Source organism: Lissotriton helveticus, chromosome 3_1 (genome assembly GCF_964261635.1).
Source record: "Lissotriton helveticus chromosome 3_1, aLisHel1.1, whole genome shotgun sequence".
NCBI lineage: Eukaryota > Metazoa > Chordata > Amphibia > Caudata > Salamandridae > Lissotriton > Lissotriton helveticus.
Genome location: NC_136061.1, coordinates 998,079,259 through 998,102,069, shown reverse-complemented (window position 1 = coordinate 998,102,069; position 22,811 = coordinate 998,079,259). Strand labels below are relative to the sequence as shown.

At 47.2% G+C, this 22,811-nt stretch overlaps 1 protein-coding gene across 3 annotated transcripts in view; it reads right to left on the bottom strand.

Annotated features, from left to right (window-relative positions):
• Window positions 1-1,528: 1,528 nt before the first annotated feature.
• Window positions 1,529-22,811, bottom strand: part of PRKRA (protein activator of interferon induced protein kinase EIF2AK2) — a 152,567-nt gene continuing 131,284 nt past the window's right edge. For all 3 annotated transcript variants that reach the window (XM_078681505.1, XM_078681504.1, XM_078681502.1), the window contains 2 exons: window positions 19,602-19,776; window positions 1,529-2,273 (listed from right to left, as the gene is read on the bottom strand). Coding sequence is in view for 1 of the 3 variants with exons in the window: in XM_078681502.1 (XP_078537628.1) it covers window positions 2,116-2,273; window positions 19,602-19,776 (333 nt within the window). In the remaining 2 variants the exon portion in view is untranslated. The remainder of the gene's footprint in view (window positions 2,274-19,601; window positions 19,777-22,811) is intronic.

Sequence of the window (22,811 nt, the reverse complement as noted above, 5' to 3'; positions counted from 1 at the left end):
TCATAGTTATTAACATTTGAGTGTGTGACCATAACTTGACTGGACGTTTCCCTAAGAAGTATTTAATGGTATTAAGTCAGTCTTCGTGCCTAATACTGGTGTACAGTGTGCAGACATCTATAGTGACCAAAAGGAAGTTGTCTTCCCAGGGAATATCATAAACTTTTCTTAAGAAGTCTCCTGTATCTTGTGTGTAGGAAGACAATTTGACAAACGGACAGAGGAAAGAATCTACATATTTTGACGTGCTCTCAAAGGCACTGCCAATGGCAGAAATTATGGGGCGACCTGGGGGATTTTCAGGGTTTTTATGAACTTTTGGAGTTACTGGGCTATTGATTTTCAAAAACATCAGTTCTTCATTACTTATTAAACATCGATTGGACCATTCTTGTAACTGCGTATTAAAAAGACAGTGACTCAATTATGATTTCTGATTTCATCGTAACATAATTGGCTCGATTGTTTATGCACTTCATTTAAGTACTGTGTTTTACTCCATAGCACCACGTTCCCACCTTTATCAGCATTGCACACTAAATAATTTTCATTGTGTGCTAGTATATTTACCACAGCAAAATAATCTTTTCTTTCTGTGTCGTAGCTTTCTTCTTTCTCTCACTTGTCTTTTTGTACGGATTTTTCAAATCATTTACCACAAGGTCATTGTAGATGTCCACTGTGTACAAATTTTGAAGCAGGCCTGAAGCTAGTGGGGGCTTCACTGTCATAACTCACTCCTTGTTGTTGTGCTACTTCTAATGCATTATCAAGGATGGGTTGTCTTTCTTGTACTCTCTCACCACTGGCTTCGCTTTCAAGATCTCTTAAGTCCAACATTAAATTCAGATCATCCACTGATAGGTTTCTCTGTTGTTGATCAGTATCTTTTCTATGAAATTTATGTGCTTGTTTTTGTGATACAGCAAAATATTTTTTCAGTTTAAAAGTTTGTGTAAATTTAAAGATATCCACTCTAGTTTGAACATAGTTCATATCTGCCGGAGGACAGTATGAAAGTCCAAGCTTTAAGATATTCCTCTCTTTGTTGGTCAAAGCAATGTCAGTAAGATTTACAACAGTTGCTTCATCGATGCCATTCAAGGTTTGTTCTGCTGGCTCTTGGATTTCTCTGCGTTGCCAGCGGTATTTGGTGCCTATCCACTTTCTGAACGAGAAATATGAATGTGACCTAAACTGCAATTCATTAGGCATCCAGTTCCTCGCGGATCAGTAAGAGAATACATGCAGCAGCCTCACAAGAGTCGTAGTTGGAAATATAACAGATTAGAAACAGCGTTTACACGAGTAAGGCAAACCTTGATATTGGGTCAACGAGGATATGTTATAGACCAAGGTTGGGTCTTTGATCCATGAGATAGCGTATTGTACAGAAACTTTCACCAGAAGCACCTAGTTGCTCTGAAATGTGACAGTTAAACTTCAAACAACGCCTATGATGCAGTGTCACAACGCAAAACCTGATCTCCTGATCAGTAACAGTTTAAAAAACTGAAATAAACAAACCTTATCGAAAACAATTTATTAGAGAATGGCAACACGCAATTAATAGACTGAGAGGAAAAAACCCTCTCTTCTGCAGTTCCATGTGTCTTACATACTTTTAAAAGGCCACAGTTTATAATTAACTATAACGGTAAATAAAATGGAAAAGTACAAACAAGGGGGTAAAATGTATAATTGCTATTTTTTTAAAGTTGTTTTTCTATTTCAATTAAAGACATTATTATAGTGACAAGTGTATAGTACTTCCTTCAAAAAGGTTTTCATACGTTTTTGCTCTGCAAGTAGCTGCACGACTGATTAAATATTTCATAAATGGGGGTCATTTCAATGCTCGAGTACTTGTTACTTATGTACGTCATACTGAGTTCAATTAAGAGAATCATTCGATACATTAATCCCTAATGATACTAAATACGATGGCCAAGTTAACCGTTACATTTTGGTAACATAATTACATACGCATTATTCTTTCTACCGAATACATACTCTGCACATCACAAACAAACCCTCACTAATTCAAAAACGGTCAACCGGGAAACATTTTGAATGGCGTCGTTTTTCAAGGATTCTGTTGTATTTGCTTGAACTTCATTTTCTTAACACCATAATTTTTAAATATTGCAATGCATTATGGGCAGCACCATTGTGAGCGTTACCACAGGAGATTCCAGTTCCATGACAAATAATAACTGGTTTTGTCGACAATTCTGCTAGACACTGGTACTGACCGTTCACGCTGAGTTCATCTGAAAAGACACAAATTTCATGTCAAACCACTGCACACACAATGTAAAATGTGCTTAAAAATTGTGATTTTCCTTTATTGTTTAATCTTACGAGTTCTCACCACAGATGTGAAACTGAGTAGAGCAAATGTAGGGTTAATAAATCAGACAGCTTCTGTTCACTGAAGACTGGATTAGGCTGTATGTGGGTATAGATAGATGGCTGTGCATCCAACAACCCTCCCTACTGTCACTGAAACTGCTCAGCTGCCACTTTGTGGTCAATAAATCAAAGATCACATTCCACCTCATCCATAGACAGTCAGGCCCAGCAATATTTTAGCAATAACGTCTCTGACCTCACCCACAGCAGCCCTCCCCAATTTCTCTTACCAGCATCTTTATTGAAGACGTAAACTCCAACAAAAATGACGAAAGAGGCACGTCTTGAACAAAACAAAAGGACCCCACTTGATTTTGGCCAATTTCCAAACTTTAATTATATGCCAAATAGGGCGCTGAATTTATTAATTTTTTTGTACAAAGCAACTATGAGAGCAGATCAGCGAGGATGGGGCATTCATATAGTTTAAGCAATGTAACGGCTGTTGTACATGTTGGTTGCACAAGTTATATGGGGGTATAACTGGGGACAACTGAAATTTAAATACAGCTGTGACCTATGACCTAGTATAACAATGCAGGTGTGCAATATAGATAGTCACAGTATGGCGGGGGATTTATCACCATCTTCTTTGAAGTTAAGCTAGGTGATTGTTCAGTGCGGATTTAGACTCTACTAACGAGTGGACTGGATGTGGTAAGGAGTCACAAAAGCATAAAAGGTGTGAAAATAGTGGCGTACATTGGTTGAGGTTTGGCCACAAAGCTGAGATTGGCGTATTGTAGGTTTTGAGAAGGTGTGTACAGAGATAGGATTGATTAGTAAATTGAATTTATATAGCATTTACTGTCCCTGACGAGGCGTTAACACTTTGCGGCGAGTAGCACACTACCCTGGAACAAAAATTAAAGTTAAATAGTTAGTAGATTAGTAATATAAGCTTCCTTTTTGCTATGTGGATTAGTTGTCGTAATGATGCTAGAGAGATAGTGGGAGCCAGGACATTTACTGCTCTGTATGCAAGTGTGAAAACGTGTACAAGACTCAGTTCTAGGCAATTAGTGAGCTTGCTCAATGGCGATATGATGAAGAAAATAAACCGGTAACATAATCAAAGTTTATAAACAGAAAACAAAGACCAAAAGACTGTTGAACAAAAGTATAGAGGCCTCCTGTAGAGTAAAAATTAGATATGAATAAAAACACATTTTACAAAAAAAAAAATTAGATATGGCGCAAATCACAATAATCTTTCAATTTTTTATCCCGGGTTTCGAAACTTTGATTATGTTACCTGATTATTTTGTGTCAACCACATTTAGTAAAATGTATTTTTGTAATAAAAACAGAGATATTTGTATATTATCTCGTCAGCCCCATTGCATTATTTGCAATTGAGGTACTGAATATAGTGTAAGGTGACAGACACTATGGAACTGTTCTGGCAAGGGTAGGGTCATGGGGCAATTACTTAGCTCCAGTTGTGGACCTTAGAGTCTTTTACTCTGGACCCTTGGGGCATCTTACTATTGCACCGCCACTGATCACCTTGCACATCCTTTCCTATTTGACTCTCCGAGTAGAGAGCATAGTTGTCGAAAGCTAACTCAGTGAGGTAGAGTGGAGTAAAAACTCAGAACTTCGTTAAACACATAATAACACTTTATAGATCAATGGCCTTTCAAAGCTTTCAAGTTTAGAAATAAAAAAGTTCTTTAATTCACACACTACTAAATGATATACATACAATAACAAATGAATATAATGCAAACCAGACTGACCACTCAGTGAACAGACATATCAGCCATGGGATTCCATCGCTCAGGAAGGTCAGAATATCTGACCTATAATGCAACTAATTTGTCCTAAACCATGTAGCGAAATGGTTTTAATGACAATATACAGCCTAAGGTTTGAATGTCTAAAGCTACTTCCCTGGAGGAACCCCTCCTTAGCACACCTTACCTGCCAATATCCAAGCCACCATGCAAAGTTAAATTACTTTTTTTGTTGAGAAGGTGAGACCCAAGAGGGAGATGAAGGGCTTTAAGTCTAAGAAGCGTGCATCATATTTGCCAACTGAAATAAGAGACAGTCAGGATCACCTTCTCCTGTGTTCTGGCCAGCACATGTACATGCAGGCAATGAAATGGAATGCTTAAAACCACGTCTGAGGCCCAGCAAATGAGCATCTACCCTCCAAAAACCCATATCAGGGTAAAACAAGCATTGGAAATGCAATAGGTCTCGGATTTATTTGAGTTAGAGCAAATGGCATTGTAAATAGCAATGTCTTTTCGCCATGTGTTATGGAGTGTATGCATGTGGTGTGTAGTGGAATTATGTGGGTTGGATTGGAATTGTAGCAATGGTGGCATGCTGAGCTTTAGATGATTATGTTAAAAAGTAAAGTTTGCAATACTGCGATTGCTACAATAGTTAATTGTGGATGCGTTAACAATTGATGTGTGTACTGATGGCTGGTGGTGTGTGTGCCTGGTGGAAGCATGCACTGACGGCTGGTGGTGTGTGCCTGGTGAAAGCGTGCACTGACGGCTGGTGGTGTGTGTGTGCCTGGTGAAAGCGTGCAGTGACGGATGGTGGTGTTTGTGCCTAGTGAAAGCGTGCACTGACAGCTGGTGGTGTTTGTGCTTGGTGAAAGCGTGCACGGACGGCTGGTGGTGTTTGTGCCCGGAGAAAGCGTGCACACTCACACACTGCTGGCCCTGGACACCCATGTACTGCTCACCCTGCATACTCACACACTGCTCACCCTGCACACTCACACACTGCTCGCCCTGCATACTCACACATTGCTCACCCTACATACTCACACACTGCTCACCCTGCATACTCACACACTACTCACCCTGCACACTCACACAATTCTGCTGTTCTGCTTAATTTGTGCCACTGGTTTCCGGTGCTCAGCACTAGCACTTATTGCATGGGGTCGTGTCTATTGAATCAGGACACTGGTTGTGATTGCCACTTCAAATACTGCTAAAGTTCAATGACTGTTGAGGTTGAACAACATTGTCAGAATAGGCTATGCAATTAATTGCTTTTTTTAACAGAGCCTGGCTCAAGGACTGCTAGGGTTGTTTGCCAAACTGTTCCTCTCCACACACCTTGCATGTCTGCCTATATTGACATATTTATGGAGGCTCTCTTAGCTACTGTCTGTGGTACCAGTTTGAGATACGGAATCATGCATGTGCTAATGCTTTGCTAGCAGCATCACCCTCCTGGAGTACAAACCCAGGATGTGTCTCCAGTCCCATTTCCCAGAAGAGCACAAAAGAACAAGTTACTTACCTTCGGTAACGCTTTTTCAGGTAGATACTATATCTGCCTGTGGATTCCTCACCTTGTGAATATCCCCCTTGCGTCAGCAACGTTCGGAAATTTTCTTCGTAGTACGCCGACGTGGGCGACGTCACAGGAGCACGGCATCGCGCGCGACTCCGTCTGACGTCACCGACCCCATATCAGGCCCACGCCGGCGTGATGACGTCAGTTCCGCCCTTTTTTCCGTGCCTTCGAGGCACACGGACGGACCAACGATAGCAAATATGCAAATATACAATGTACACAGTACATATAGAACTAAATCAATAGTATAAACCATATATACAGAAAGACCAGGTATAGCAGAGTGGACAACGGGGAGGCGGGTGGGTCAGTGAGGAATCCACAGGCAGATATAGTATCTACCAGAAAAAGCGTTACCGAAGGTAAGTAACTTGTTCTTCTGATAGATACATCTGCCGTGTGGATTCCTCACCTTGTGAATAGATTCCCACAGCAGTCCCCACTCCCGGAGGAGGGTGCCCACTCTGCTACACCAGGAAGTCTTGGAGGACAGAGCGCGCGAAGTGGCCATCCCTCCTCACCTCGGTATCCAAGCAGTAATGCTTCGCGAAAGTGTGGAGGGAGGCCCAAGTCGCGGCCTTGCAAATATCCTCAACAGGTACACCCCTAGACAAAGCAGATGTTGCAGACTTTGCTCTAGTAGAATGTGCTCTAATACCCTCAGGAGGGTCCTTACCAGCAAGGGAGTAGCAGATCTTGATGCACAGGATTATCCACCTGGAAAGTGTGCGCTTGTGCACCGCTCTGCCCTTCTTGCAGCCAGCAAAACCAACAAACAGCTGGTCGTCCATCCGGAAGTCTTTAGTCCTGTCCAGATAGAACGACACCGCCCTCTTAGGGTCCAGACGGTGCAGTCTCTCTTCCTCCTTAGACGGGTGAGGGGGAGGATAGAAGGTAGGAAGGGTAATGGACTGCCCAAGATGGAAAGGAGTCACCACCTTAGGCAGAAAAGCAGCCCTGGTCCTGAGAACCATCCTTTCAGCATGAATGGTCAGGAATGGGGGCTTGGAACTTAGAGCTTGAAGCTCACTTACCCTCCTTGCCGAGGTGATTGCAACGAGGAAGATCGTTTTAAAAGAGAGAAGCCTCAATGGACACTTGTGCAAGGGTTCGAAGGGAGAACCCATTAAAAAGGTCAGCACAAGATTCAAATCCCAATGAGGAACAACAAAAGGAGTAGGAGGGAACATATTTATGAGACCCCTCAAGAATCTCAAAACCACCGGAGATTTAAAGAGAGATGGCTGATCCGGCAAACATAGAAACGCCGATAAGGCTGAAAGATACCCCTTGACCGTGGCCACAGCCAAACCTTGCTGCGCCAGATAAAGGGCAAATTGTAAAATATTAGACAAATGAGCCTTCAAAGGGTCAACGTCTCTCTCCCTGCACCAAGAAACAAATTTTGACCACCTATAGGAGTAAATGGACTTAGTGGTGTCACGCCTGGCAGAGAGAATGACATCCACCACCTCGTGAGGGAGAGAAAAAGAACTCAAGTTGCCCCGTTCAATCTCCAGGCATGAAGGTGTAATGTCTGGAGGTGGGGGTGTAGAACCTGCCCCTCCATCTGAGAGAGGAGGTCTGCCCTGTGAGGGAGACGGAGCGGCGGGTGAGAGGAGAGGTGGAGTAGGTCCAAATACCACACCCTTCTTGGCCAATCCGGAGCGACCAATATGACTTGGGCCCGGTCTTGACGAATCTTCCTCAGAACCCGAGGAATCAAAGGTATGGGAGGAAACGCGTAAAGGAGTTGATCTCCCCAACTCAACTGAAACGCGTCCCCCAATGCTCCTTGCATCGGATACTGGAGACTGCAGAATGAAAGGCAGTGAGCATTCTCGCGAGTGGCAAATAGATCCACCCGAGGAGTCCCCCACATCCGAAAGATGTCGTGAACAACCTCCGGGTGAAGCCTCCACTCGTGGTCGGCAGAGAACTGCCGACTGAGACTGTCTGCACGAACGTTCAGAACTCCGGCCAGATGATTTGCCACCAGACAAATCTGATGGTCCTGAACCCAGGACCAGAGACGCAGAGCCTCTCTGCAGAGACACTGCGACCCTACTCCTCCCTGCTTGTTGATGTACCACATCGCAGTCGTGTTGTCCGTTAGGACTTGAACCGAACGACCGCGAAGGGAAGGGAGGAAGGCCTTGAGCGCCAAACGTATCGCCCTCAATTCCAGAAGGTTGATGTGAGATAACCTTTCTTCCGGAGACCAAAGACCTTTGACCTCCAGGTCTCCCAGATGAGCACCCCACCTGAGAGTGGATGCATCCGTTATCACTGTGGCCACCGATGGGGGAAGTTGAAAAGGCTTTCCTTGCGACAGATTGCCTTCCACGCCCCACCAAGACAGATCCGCTGCAGCTTCTCTGGAGATCTTCACTGACTCCCTGAGATCTCCGTTGTGCTGATACCACTGCCTGCGGAGGCACCACTGGAGTGCCCTCATGTGCCAGCGTGCATGACTGACCAACAGAATGCAAGAAGCCATCAGACCGAGCAGACGAAGGACCTTCAGGACCGGAACAACCGCTCCATTGTAGAATAAAGGAATCATCTCCTGAATGTCGTGAATCCTTTGAGGTGGAGGGAATGCACGACATACAGAAGTGTCCAGTACCGCACCTATGAACAGGTTGCGCTGGGAGGGCACCAGGTGAGACTTGGATACGTTTATCGAAAAACCCAACCTGTGTAACAACTGAGTTGTCTCTTGCAGATGATGGAGCACCATCTCCGGCGACTCTGCTTTGATCAGCCAGTCGTCTAGATAAGGGAATACAGGAATCCCTGACCTTCTGAGATGCGCAGCCACCACTGCCATCACCTTGGTGAAAACTCGAGGCGCAGTAGTAAGTCCAAAGGGAAGAACCGCAAACTGGTAGTGCTGCGATCCCACCGTAAAACGGAGATACTTCCTGTGCGACTTCAGGATTGGGATGTGAAAATAAGCATCCTGCAAGTCGATCGACACCATCCAGTCTTCTTCCATCAGCGCCAGAAGAACCTGAGCAAGGGTGAGCATTTTGAACTTCTCCTGTTTGAGATAGAGGTTCAAAATCCTGAGATCCAGGATAGGCCGAAGCCTGCCATACTTCTTGGGAATCAAGAAATACCGGGAGTAGCACCCTTGACCCCTCTCCTGCTCTGGAACCACCTCTATTGCACCCTTTCGAAACAGTGCCAGGACTTCCTCCTGCAGGAGAAGCAGGCGGTCCTCCGAACAATAACCTTGGCAAGGAGGGTAATTGGGAGGGAACTCCTGAAAAGGAAGTGCATACCCATTCTCTACGAGATTGAGAACCCAAAGATCTGATGTAACCGATTCCCAATCTCGTAGAAAATGAGTAAGCCGACCCCCTACTGGCCCTACATGATCCAGAATGGTGGATCTAGGGCTGCTTTGCTGATGCGGGTGGGGGTTGGGCATTATTGGAGGAAGTGGAGGAAGAGGAGACTTGACGTCCACGTCCACGACCCCTCTGTCTACCTCTATAGGATCTATATAGAGGGTTCTGCTGCTGCTGCTGCTGTTGTTGTTGGCCCTGCTTGAAGGGACGAAAAGAAGATTTACCAAATCCTTTGAATTTTCTAGTCGTCGACCCTCTCATCTGCAGACCCAAAGATCTTGCGGTGGCACGGCTGTCCTTAAACCTTTCCAAGGCTACATCAGCCTTCTTACCAAAAAGGCCAGTTCCTTCAAAGGGTAAGTCCAGCAATGTAGATTGCACATCCGCAGAGAAATCAGAAGACTTTAACCATGCGGCTCTCCTGGTCGCAATGGATGAACCCATAATTCTAGCAACAGAATCCACAGTGTCCATGCCGCTCTGAATGACCATGCGGGCCGCAGCCTGAGTGTCAGAGACCACTTCATTAAAGTTCTTCTTATCCTCCTCAGGAAGTTTTGATGACAATTGCTTCACTGAGTCCATTAGCGCATGCACATATCTACCTAAAAGGCAAGTTGCATTTGATGACTTAAGAGCCATGCTCCCAGAAGAGAAAGTCTTCTTCGCAGACTGATCTAATTTCTTCGGACTCTTTGTCAGCTGGCACTTGAGGGAAAGAGCCTGCAGCCCTATTAGAGCAAGCCGCCTGAACCACAAGACTTTCCGGAGATGGATGCGTAGAAAGAAATGCAGGGTCATCAGGAGCCACCCTATAGCGCCTTGCAATAACTCTTGAAACTGCAGGAGCAGATAATGGCCTCTTCCAAATCTCCTTTATTGGATCCGTCAAGGCATCAGTAAATGGCAGTGTAGGCTCAACAATTGAAGAAGGAGAATGCAAGACTTCAGTGAGGATGTTGGGCTTGTACTCCACTGTGGGCAGCTTTAAGTTAAGAAGGTCAGCAGCCTTCCTAATAACCACGTGATAGGGTGCCACGTCTCTAGACGGAACATCAGAAGTCGAAGGTAGACCCCACTCGGGAGAGAGTTCCAGACCACTAGCATCCCGAAGCTCATCGAAATCATCATCATGATCAGGAAGCTCGCCTTCTTCCACATCAGAACTTTCATCATCTTTTTGCTCGAGAAGACGCTGAGCTCTTCGCCTCGACCACTCCAATCGAATCGAAGTCGACGGATCCGGTAACGACTCCGACGGAGCCGGTTCCGACGTCGATCGAGGAGCCGGAGCAGCAGGACGAGAGTCATGAACAGGTGTGGTACCTTGATCTCGACTGCGAGGTCGATCCGGAGTCGGCGAAGCCGCATGCGGAGTCGAAGACCTCGGTGGAGCCGTACCGAGCCATGGTGGAAGAGGCGCCGGCATGAAAGGCATAAATGGAGCCGGGCGTACGACTGAGGAATACCCAGAATGTACGATAATGGACCCATGGGGCCAACAGGCGCTCCAGTGGGGTACATTGCCCTAGAATATACTCCAAACATCGCATTTAGAAAATGCGAGGGATCCTGTCCAGGACCAGGAAAGGGAGGGTACGGACCTACCGGATGTTCCAATGGAGGCCGCCCCGACACATTCTCACTCTGACCTTCCGGGTCCACAGGAGTCTCCGCTGGAGCCGGTTCTTGAGGAATCACCTCTTCTTCCTCTTCATGCTCCGAGGATATCGGATCCGGATCCGGCTCCGGCTCCGGAGCCGGAGAACCTTCTTTTGATAAAGCAGGCGAAGGAGAGACAAAGTCTTCACGATGTTTGTGAGACCTTCTCTTCGAGTCAGAGGATTCCTTCTCCGAATGATGTTTCGAACTGTGCTTCCTCCTCTTATGCTTTCTCCTCGAGGAGCTCGAAGCGTGACCGGAAGCCGATTTAGATCTAGACCTAGATCTTTCTCTGGATTTTGACTTCGCTTTAGATCTCGACTCCTCTCCAGATCTCGAACCCGCTCTGGATCTCGACGCCGATCCCGACTTCGATCGAGACCTTTGCTTCGACTTCGATCTCCGTGATGTTGATCTCGAATATCGTCCAGAATCCTGTTTTACCTTCGCCAAAAGTAATTTAGCTTCACGCTCTCGAAGCGCCTTCGGATTCATCTTAAAACAGGAATTGCAGTTCTTGACGTCGTGACTCGAACCAAGACACCACAAACAATCCTTATGCGGGTCAGTGATGGACATCATGCGGGCACAAGACCTACATGGTTTAAAGCCTGTTTTCCTCGACGACATCTTCGGAGAAGAATCAAGTCGTAAGAGAGAAACAGTGGCAATTAATTAACAGAAAGATACTAAGTATCGCAGAAGATCCCGAAAAACCGTTAGCGTTGAAGACGCGGAAAAAAGGGAACTGACGTCATCACGCCGGCGTGGGCCTGATATGGGGTCGGTGACGTCAGACGGAGTCGCGCGCGATGCCGTGCTCCTGTGACGTCGCCCACGTCGGCGTACTACGAAGAAAATTTCCGAACGTTGCTGACGCAAGGGGGATATTCACAAGGTGAGGAATCCACACGGCAGATGTATCTATCAGAAATCCAAATACATAAGCCCAGCATTAGGTTTGTCTCCCCATCAAAGACAAGAACCCATCCTAACACCCTCCCCCAGATCCAGTATTGGCTTTGCTAGAATGGTAGAGGTCAGAAGCAGACTGCTCTAAATGGAATTGGAGCATGAATACGTGTTTGATGAACTTAATTGAAAAACTCAAAACATGAAAAGTATGCATTACATTGAAAGTAACCTAACATTACATAAGAGAGATGATAAAGAAAAGTTACACACCTGTAGGTATAGACCTGCATTGTAGGTATCTTCATTGAAGTCATAAACCTTGAATAATTCTGTGTTGGCTGTGCTGACCCCGGAACACCTTATTTCATATATGTAGAATATCCAGGAAAAGGATCATTAAACAGTGTTCACCACTAAGAGACATTTTCCATTTATTTGTAGTGTAGACTGCCAGCGTTGTATTTTCCTGGAGCATGCTGGTAGAGACTGCAGGAGGCAGGAACTGCAAGGGTTACAAACACTTTTCATAGGAAAAGTGGCTGTGTAAGAAAGCCTAGAGTGCCAAGGAAATGATAGCCTGATAGGCTAACACTTGAAAGTGCAAAATGAAACCTGTACCTTTAGGAATCCCAGATGGACCCTATCCCACAAGGCCCTACAGTTAGCCTGTAAGAGTCAGTACTTTTTTTACGGGAAGAACAGAATAATACAATCTGACAGCCATTGAGGTATTTATGGCTTCAATGAAGATATCTATGATGCAGAACTGTACCTACAGGTATGAAACGTTTCCTTCTGCATTGTAGGATATTCATTGATAGTCATAAACCTTGAATAGAATAGCAAGCTAATCAACTCCATAACGTGGCGGTCAGGTATCTATAGATATGTATCCTGTGAAACCGTAAAGATTATAGAAGGGAGGTTATCCTGAAACAGATATAATAGATAGTACAGAAGCATAGAAGGGGAAGAACCCCTATTTGAAGAGGTTTCTTCAAATAGTCTCTTGCCCAAACTTAGAGGACTTGGGTATCCGATTCCAAACAGTAATATTTTGTGAAAGAGTGCAGAGAGCTCCAAGTCGCTGTCCTGCAAATGCCCTGAATAGGTAGTGGCCTCACCCAAGCGCTATAGTTCTAGCTTTTCCTCTTGTTAAGTGAGCCCTCAGTTTGCCTAGTAAAGGTTTATTGGCAATCTGGTAACATAGGGTAATACATGAAACTATCCACTTAGCTATGGTATGTTTTGTGGTAAACCTTATCTTATGGTTCCATAATTTATAAACAGTGGAAAGATTTTCTAACAGATTTTAATCTGTCAAAGTAAAAGAGAAGAACTTTTAAGATGTAGGGATTGAATGTTCTCTCCGCTGCAGACGTGGGCTGTGGAAAAAAGGTAGATTGAGATGGAAATCTGATACTAGCTTGGGCAAGAAAGAAGGGTGTACACGTAAAACAACCCTATTGTGGTGGAAAACTGTAAAGGGTTCTACAGAAGATAGAGCTTGCAGTTCACTGACTCTACGAGCTGAGGTAATTGCAAACAGAAAGGCTGTTTTGACAAGTGTTGCAGCGATACTCTATGAATCGATTCAAAGTATGGACCCATTAATTTAGGTAGTATTGTGGGAGATCAAGGGGGAGAGGGGTTTCTGCAAAGAGGAAAAAATATTTCAGACCTTCCAGAAAGTCATTAATGACTGGGATCTTGAAAAAAGATTCTTGTGTTGGAGATGTACAATATGCAGTGATAGCTGCTAAGTGAACTCTTCCAGGGGCCAGACTTGGCTAGGTGGGGTACATAAGGTAGAATGATGTCTTCCAATACTGTGATGGGATAATAATTCTTTGAATGACACCATATGCAGAAGTGTTAGCATTTAAAAGCATAGTAAGCCCTTGTATTGAAAGACCTTGTGGAAGGGCGCTTCGCTTCTTAAAAAATGTTCATGCAATCTTCAGGAAGATTAAAATGTCCATACTGGATGACCTCAGGAGCCATGCTGCCAAATTCAATGATTGGATCAAGGGATGGAGAATTGTGCCCTGGTGATTGGAGAGCAGGTCTGATATGACCTGGGGAGTTGCTTCTGGTGGGCTATGGATAAGTGGAGTAGGTCCATGTGCCACGACTGTCTCGGCCAATCTGGAGCTATGAGTATCATTGTGAGGTGTGATCGCAGTAGCTTTTGGATCACCAACGGAATTTGTGGAGTAGGCAGAAAGGCGTACACAAATGGATTCAACTAGTCTATCAAAAGGGCATTACCTAGAGACTTTGGGTCAGGAGCTCTGGATGCGGAGTCTTGGCAGTTGCGTGTACGGTGGTGGCACACAAATCCAGAGCCGGGGTGGCCCATTCTTGGAAGATAGCACCTACGAGTTTGTCATTGAGGACCCACTAGTGGTTCCCTTTGCGGAGGATGCTGAAGAAATCCGCATCCACGTTTAGAACTACTGGGATGTGAAAGGTTGTAAAGGAAATCTTCTCGCTAGAGCCCACTGCCATAGTGTTTGAGCCTGGTAAGACACATTTCTGGACCTTGTTCCACCCTGTTTGTTGAGGTAAAACATTGTGGTGGTGTTATCTGTTTGAATCAGGAGGTCTTTTGATTGTAGAGATAGACTAAACATTTTGAGGGCCAGTAGCACAAGTTACTTACTTGTGTAACGATTTATCTGGAAGAGACATTAGTTAGTGATACATTCCTTACCTTAGAATATCCTCAGGCGTCAGGCTGGATCCGGAAAGTTTTCCTGCTTAGCAGTACCTCTGCGCGGCAGTAGGAGGCGTCCTGCGGCTCCGCGTCAGTCACTGGCGTTGTACGCGCCGAGATGGCGTCACGGAGAGTACTTAGGCGCCACCCACCGAAACGCAGAGCCATGCAAGATACTGACAATTGGTGCATACAACTAGGACCCTAAAAGGGGATGACCTTAACCCTAGTAAGCAGTCCACAGAACGGGGAGGATGGGTGAGGCGGTAAGGAATCTATCACTGACTAATGTCTCTTACAGATATATCGTTACACAAATAAGTAACTTGTGCATCTGAAAGAGACACGTTAGTGATAGATTCCTTACCTTAGAATAGATACCCCAGCAATACCAACCCCGGTATAGGGTCAGCGAACAGGATTACACCAGAAAGTCACGGAGCACAGAACGGTCAAAGAAGCCATGTCTCCGGACCTGACTGTCAAGGCAGTAATGTTTGGTATACGTGTGCAGCGAGGCCCACATGGCTGCCTGACAAATATCGTGCAAGGGGACACTGTGTCCCAGGGCAGCAGTGGCTGCAGTCGCCCTGGTCGAATGGGCAAGCAGCCCCACAGGAGGCTCCTTCTTGGCCAAGGAGTAACATGCTTTGATGAACAAAACAACCCACCGGGAGATGGTTCGTTTATGTTACATCTGACCTTTTTTGGCGCTCACGTAGCCAACAAAGAGTTGATCATCCACCTGGAACTGCTGTGTATGCTGCAGATAGAATTCGAGCCCACGTTTTGGGTCCAGACGGTGGAGCATCTCCTCTTCCCTCGAAGGATGCGGAGGCGGAAAGAAGTTGGGCAAAGTGATGGTCTGCCCGATGTGAAAGGGCGTGACAACATTCGGCAAGAAAGAAGGACGGATCCTCAAAACCACCTTGTCCGGATGAATAAAAAGGAAACTAGGTTTGGAAGAAAGAGTCTGGAGCTCACTCACTCTTCTGGCAGAGGTAATAGTTACCAGAAAGGCCGTCTTGAGAGTAAGAAGACGTAAAGGGCAGTTATGAAGGGGCTCAAAGGGAGCGCACATCAGAATAGTCAAGACAAGATTCAAGTCCCACTGAGGCATTATAAAGGGCACCGGTGGAAACGTGTGTGTAACGCCTTTGAAGAAACGGTTAACAACCGGGGACTTAAAAAGAGAAGGCTGATCTGAAAGCTGTAGAAAGGAAGAGATGGCCGAGAGATAGCCCTTGAGAGTGCCCAGAGCAGAGCCCTGCTGGGCCAAAGAGAGAAGGAACAGAAGAACCTCAGAAAGCGGTGCAGAAAGGGGATCCACAGCCTTTGCTGTGCACCATGCCACAGACTTGTTCCACCTGCAGGCGTACACCGTCTTGGTGGAGGGACGCCTGGCTGCCAGAATGACATCACAGACCTCGGGAGGAAGATCAAAAGGTGTCAACTGTCGCCGCTCAATCTCCAAGCATGGAGGTGGAGACTGGACAGGTTCAGGTGAAGGACCGTACTCTGCTGCTGCGACAGAAAATCCTCCCGAAGAGGCAGACGGATCGGGGGATCGATTCTCATATTGAGTAGCTCGGAATACCATACTCTTCGAGCCCAGGCCGGAGCCACAAGAATGACTTGGGCCCGGTCGCGCCTGATCTTCAGCACTCTGGGCAGAAGTGGTATAAGCAGAAAGGCATACAACAGACCGCAGCTCCACTCGCGACGAAAAGTGCTGCTGAGCAAGGGCCGCCTTGGAAATTCCAACGTGCAGAAGTGATGACATTGCGCGTTCTCTTCTGTGGCGAATAGATCTAACCAAGGCGAGCCCCACGGCTGAAAGAGACCTTGCGCCACGTCAGAGTTCAGACACCATTCGTGATCCATCAAGCACCGGCGGCTGAGCTCGTACGCCCTGGCGTTCAGAGAACCTGCCAGGTGTTGAACCACAAGGTAATGCCTTGACGTTCTAGCCATATCCAGAGGCGCAGAGCCTCCTGGCATAGGGTCCAGGACCCCACCCCGCCCTGTTTGTTGCAATACCACATGGCGGTGATGTTGTCCGTGAACACCTGCATCACACTTTCCCGGACAGAGGCAAGGAATACCTTCAGTGCAAGTCGTATCGCCAGCAGCTCCAGAAGGTTCATATGGAGCGAGGACTCCGCCGGAGACCAGAGGTCTCCGATCTCCGCCTCTCCCAGGAGGGACGCATCCGTCACCACTGTGTGCTCCGGTTGGGGAAGGGAGAGGGATCTGCCACTGACCCAATCGTGGTTTGTGAGCCACCACTACAACTGTCGAGCAGCACCCTCCGAGATCTGGACGTGATCAAACAGGTTGCCCTGATGCTGCACCCACTGGAACTTCAGGTCCCACTGCAGAGCCCACATATGCCATCTGTCATGCGTCACCAGCAGGATGCAAGAGGCCATCAGACCCAGCAGCCGGAGGGTCATCGTGACCGAGACCCGGGATAGAGGCTGAAAGATCGGAATCATAGCCTGAATATCCCGGACTCGCTGCTTGGGAGGATAAACCCGAAACAGCGTTGAATCCAGAACCGCTCCGATGAAGGGGAGCTTCTGATAGCGACTCCGGTGCGACTTCAGCATGTTGAGGGAGAACCCCAGCAAATGCAGGAGGTCGGTTGTAGTTTGGAGGTGGGCGACGACTGCCTGGGGTGAGCTCGCCTTCAACAGCCAGTCGTCGAGGTAGGGAAGACTGACACCCCAGACCGGCGCAGTTGAGCTGCGACCACCGCCATCGGCTTTGTGAACACCCGAGGGGCACTGGTAAGGCCGAAGGGGAGCACATCAAACTGAAAATGCTCGTGGTCTACTGTGAACCGCAGGTGACGCCGGTGGGCCGGCAGGACGGGGTTATGAAAATATGCGTCCTGCAAGTCCAACGCCACCATCCAGTCTCCAGGGTCCAAGGCAGCCAGGACCTGAGCCTGAGTTAGCATCTTGAACTTCTCCTTCCGGACGAAGCGATTGACGTCCCGGAGGTCCAAGATGGGGCGCAAGCCCCCTTGTCCTTTTTGGGGACCAGAAAGTCGTGGGAATAACAACCACTCCCTACTTCCTGATCGGGAACGCACTCAATGGCCCCCTTGGCCAGGAGGGCCATGACTTCCTGACAGAGAAGAGCCAAATGATCCCCCGACATGCTGTGAAACCGAGGCGGCATGGCCGGAGGAGCGGACACAAAGGGGAGCGAGTAACCTTGGCAGATAATCTGCAGCACCCACTTGTCCGATGTAATGTCGCGCCAGTGATGGAGGTGGTGGCGGACCCTGCCACCCATCGGCGTGGGGTGCTCCCTGAAGCTCTGATTAGGAAGGTTTGGAGGCGGAAGCAGAAGGGGTGGAGGTGGACGGACCAGCGCGCTGATTCCCAGACCCACCCCTGCGGAAACCACGTCCGCGCTGAGGTTGGGTCTGCACAGGCTTGTTGGAGGAGCGTGCTTGGGTGCCTTTGCCCTGGACACGAAAAAAACAAAACCCAGGAGCGGCAGAGGTCTTAGTAGAAAGGCCCAAGGATGCGTGGAGGGAGAAGTGCCCCCGATGCTCAATCACCGCCACAGTGGAGGAGATGTACTTCGTTCTGGGTGGGGGAGGGCTACGTCAACCCAGGCAGAAATTACAGACACTGAGCAGGTCCTCCTGCATGCAGAAGACTGTGTGTAGGGGAGGCTGTGCGGTGAGGTCAGGTGCATTGGGCAGGGCAATCCGGGCCAGACACACCCCAGAGATGGTCGTCAGGATATGCAGGCCAAGTCGTCCAGGTGCAGAGAGCTTAGTGATAAATTAGGCCCATGCACCTCCCCAGGAGCACTGCGTCAGCGATGGGGGGAGGCCCAGTGAGGCTGTTGCCTCAGCCTCACCCACAGCCCCTGTCACTGCAGGGTCGCCGAGGCTGGCCGGACTGCGATGTCCCCAAAATCAGTGATTTTGCCAGTATACGCTGGTCCTGCATACAACCCGCGCCCACATGCACGCGAGGAAGAGGTGGGGGAGTGCCGTGCGGGACACTGCAGCCCTGGCATCAGGCTCACCCGCAGTCCAGTCGCCACGGGGCTTCCAAGGTCGGCTAGGCCACCTCCCTTCTCGGTAATCATGGGCGGCCCAGAGCAGTCGCAGTAGCGCCTCCGAGGCAATGTAGAAAGTGCTCCCATCTCGGGAACGTGGAGCAATGCAAAGATGAGGTCCACTACCTTCAATGTAAGGGCAGCGGGCTCCGGAGCTTCAGTGCCATGCGGCCATGCAGGTTGACGGACAGGCAACACTCCACTTTCTTTGTCTGCTTTCAAATTCTCCATCCATCCACAACGTCTGCTGCCTTTATCTTTAAGAGTAATTTTTGGCATTTTAATGCAAATGTTGCAAACTTTTGTGAGGTGTTGAGGAGATAGGCACACCACACAAACCTTGTAGCCATTGGAGGAAGCTTTCTTTCTGCCACAAGCAGGGCACTTTGTGAAGAGAGCTGGCATTGTGACATAATTTTCATCAGAAAAAACTGTAAAAGTATTTCACTTTTCAAAAAAAAGGTGATAAGATGTAAAAGAAAAGGCTTTGGAAAGCACTAAGAGTATTTTAGATTAATGATAAGGGTGGAAAAAAAAACACGAGAGGTGTTCTGAGATCCTGTCAGAAGAAGCAGGAAAAAAGAACTGACTCTCACATGCAAACTGCCACTGCAGGGCATTGTGGTATGAGCTTTCTCTGGGATTCTTAAAGGTACAGGTCTCATTTTGTACTTTCTAGTGTTAGGCTATCAGGCTGTCGTTTCCTTTGCACTCTAAGCTTTTTTACACAGCCCCTTTTAATATGAAAAGTGTTGTAAGCTTTGCAGTTCCTGCAGTCTCTACCAGCATGCTCCAGGAAAATGTAATGCTGACAATCCACACTACAAATAAAAGGAAAATGTATTTCAGTGATAAACACTATACAGATTATTTTCCTAGATATTCTACATATATGCAATAAGGTGATACAAGTCCGCGCTGGCAACACAGAATTATTCAAGATGTATGACTATCAATGAAGTTCCTACGATGCAGAAACTGTTTTCGTGTTCAAAGAGTAAATCTTTTATAATCAAATTTTGCTCTACAGCTCTCAGGACATAGGTAACATGCACACTGATTCACAAAGCAAACATGCTACTTTTCAAGAAAAGTTGTAATCCTACCTATATCTAAATAAGTGACATCAAACTTTTGCTCTTCTGCTACTTCCTCCAGCATTTTGGCATATTCACAGTTGGGCATATTTAATGGACTTCTCTTCAGCAAGGACATTTTCTCCCCAGTTGAATTCTTCAAGGAGTCCCATGTGCACCCAACATTGTTATCCACTCTATGTACCTGAAACATTAATATATTATTAATTTCAATCTTGCAAAACAATGTATTTTCATTTTGAATGTAACTACACAAAATAACAGAACCCTTGAAGCCTTTACAATTAACTCAATAGTACCTTATTCTCTAAGCAATTCACAACTACAATACCTTCATTACAAATGATTTGAACTGTTAAACCACATCAGCGTTTTGACATTTGAAAGCAAAATATACATTAATTAGAAAAACAGGCTTCACTTTCTATGTGCATACATGCATGAAGACTGTCAAAAGGAATGAAAAATGTCCTAGCTCTCGTAACAGAAAGGTTCAATTCTTTTAAGGACACCGAGGCGAGGACTAGGCTTTTCTTGCTTCCTTTAATTCAACCAGCAGCCTTAAACAACAACAGCAATAGGACTTCATTTTCCATGAACGATACAGAAAAGGGGGTGGTGATGAACAGAGTGTCTGAATTAAGCAGACCACTCTTACCCAGTCCAAAGATCAGGGCTTGATCCATCACCGTTATTTATCTCACTGCCCCATCCCAGCTCAGAACCTGGCTGTATGCAAATTAGTCTGTCCCTGGCCCAGTGCATCATGGGAACAGGGCAGACCAAACTACAAGGCCAATTCTTCACCAGAAAGGAGACAAGCTACCGGGGACCGGTTTCTGGCATTTCAGCCTCTTCGGCCCGGCTTGCTTGAATCCTGATGGAGCAGTGAGAAAGGGACTCATGTCTGAGTATACCCTGCCACACCTATAGTGGCCAAAAACGATACAGAAAAGGGGGTGGTGATGAACAGAGTGTCTGAATTAAGCAGACCACTCTTACCCAGTCCAAAGATCAGGGCTTGATCCATCACCGTTATTTATCTCACTGCCCCATCCCAGCTCAGAACCTGGCTGTATGCAAATTAGTCTGTCCCTGGCCCAGTGCATCATGGGAACAGGGCAGACCAAACTACAAGGCCAATTCTTCACCAGAAAGGAGACAAGCTACCGGGGACCGGTTTCTGGCATTTCAGCCTCTTCGGCCCGGCTTGCTTGAATCCTGATGGAGCAGTGAGAAAGGGACTCATGTCTGAGTATACCCTGCCACACCTATAGTGGCCAAAAACGATACAGAAAAGGGGGTGGTGATGAACAGAGTGTCTGAATTAAGCAGACCACTCTTACCCAGTCCAAAGATCAGGGCTTGATCCATCACCGTTATTTATCTCACTGCCCCATCCCAGCTCAGAACCTGGCTGTATGCAAATTAGTCTGTCCCTGGCCCAGTGCATCATGGGAACAGGGCAGACCAAACTACAAGGCCAATTCTTCACCAGAAAGGAGACAAGCTACCGGGGACCGGTTTCTGGCATTTCAGCCTCTTCGGCCCGGCTTGCTTGAATCCTGATGGAGCAGTGAGAAAGGGACTCATGTCTGAGTATACCCTGCCACACCTATAGTGGCCAAAAACGATACAGAAAAGGGGGTGGTGATGAACAGAGTGTCTGAATTAAGCAGACCACTCTTACCCAGTCCAAAGATCAGGGCTTGATCCATCACCGTTATTTATCTCACTGCCCCATCCCAGCTCAGAACCTGGCTGTATGCAAATTAGTCTGTCCCTGGCCCAGTGCATCATGGGAACAGGGCAGACCAAACTACAAGGCCAATTCTTCACCAGAAAGGAGACAAGCTACCGGGGACCGGTTTCTGGCATTTCAGCCTCTTCGGCCCGGCTTGCTTGAATCCTGATGGAGCAGTGAGAAAGGGACTCATGTCTGAGTATACCCTGCCACACCTATAGTGGCCAAAAACGATACAGAAAAGGGGGTGGTGATGAACAGAGTGTCTGAATTAAGCAGACCACTCTTACCCAGTCCAAAGATCAGGGCTTGATCCATCACCGTTATTTATCTCACTGCCCCATCCCAGCTCAGAACCTGGCTGTATGCAAATTAGTCTGTCCCTGGCCCAGTGCATCATGGGAACAGGGCAGACCAAACTACAAGGCCAATTCTTCACCAGAAAGGAGACAAGCTACCGGGGACCGGTTTCTGGCATTTCAGCCTCTTCGGCCCGGCTTGCTTGAATCCTGATGGAGCAGTGAGAAAGGGACTCATGTCTGAGTATACCCTGCCACACCTATAGTGGCCAAAAACGATACAGAAAAGGGGGTGGTGATGAACAGAGTGTCTGAATTAAGCAGACCACTCTTACCCAGTCCAAAGATCAGGGCTTGATCCATCACCGTTATTTATCTCACTGCCCCATCCCAGCTCAGAACCTGGCTGTATGCAAATTAGTCTGTCCCTGGCCCAGTGCATCATGGGAACAGGGCAGACCAAACTACAAGGCCAATTCTTCACCAGAAAGGAGACAAGCTACCGGGGACCGGTTTCTGGCATTTCAGCCTCTTCGGCCCGGCTTGCTTGAATCCTGATGGAGCAGTGAGAAAGGGACTCATGTCTGAGTATACCCTGCCACACCTATAGTGGCCAAAAACGATACAGAAAAGGGGGTGGTGATGAACAGAGTGTCTGAATTAAGCAGACCACTCTTACCCAGTCCAAAGATCAGGGCTTGATCCATCACCGTTATTTATCTCACTGCCCTAAGCGTGGAAGGGTATACTCAGATGTGAGTCCCTTGCTCATTGCACCATCAGGATTCAAGCAAGCCGGGCCGAAGACGGCTGAAATGCCAGAAACCGGTCCCCGGAAGCTTGTTTCCTTCCCAGTGTAAGAATTGGCTTTTGTAGTCTGGTCTGCCCTGTTCCCATGATGCACTGGGCCAGGGACAGACTAATTTGCATACAGCCAGGTTCTGAAACTGGGATGGTGCAATGAGCTAAAAAACGGTGTTGGATCTAGCCCTGATCTCTTGACTGGGTGAGAGTATTCTGCTTAATTCAGAGACTCTGTCCATCACCACGCCTTGTTGTAAATATTTTTGTCCACCCTAAGCGTGGAAGGGTATACTCAGATGTGAGTCCCTTGCTCATTGCACCATCAGGATTCAAGCAAGCCGGGCCGAAGACGGCTGAAATGCCAGAAACCGG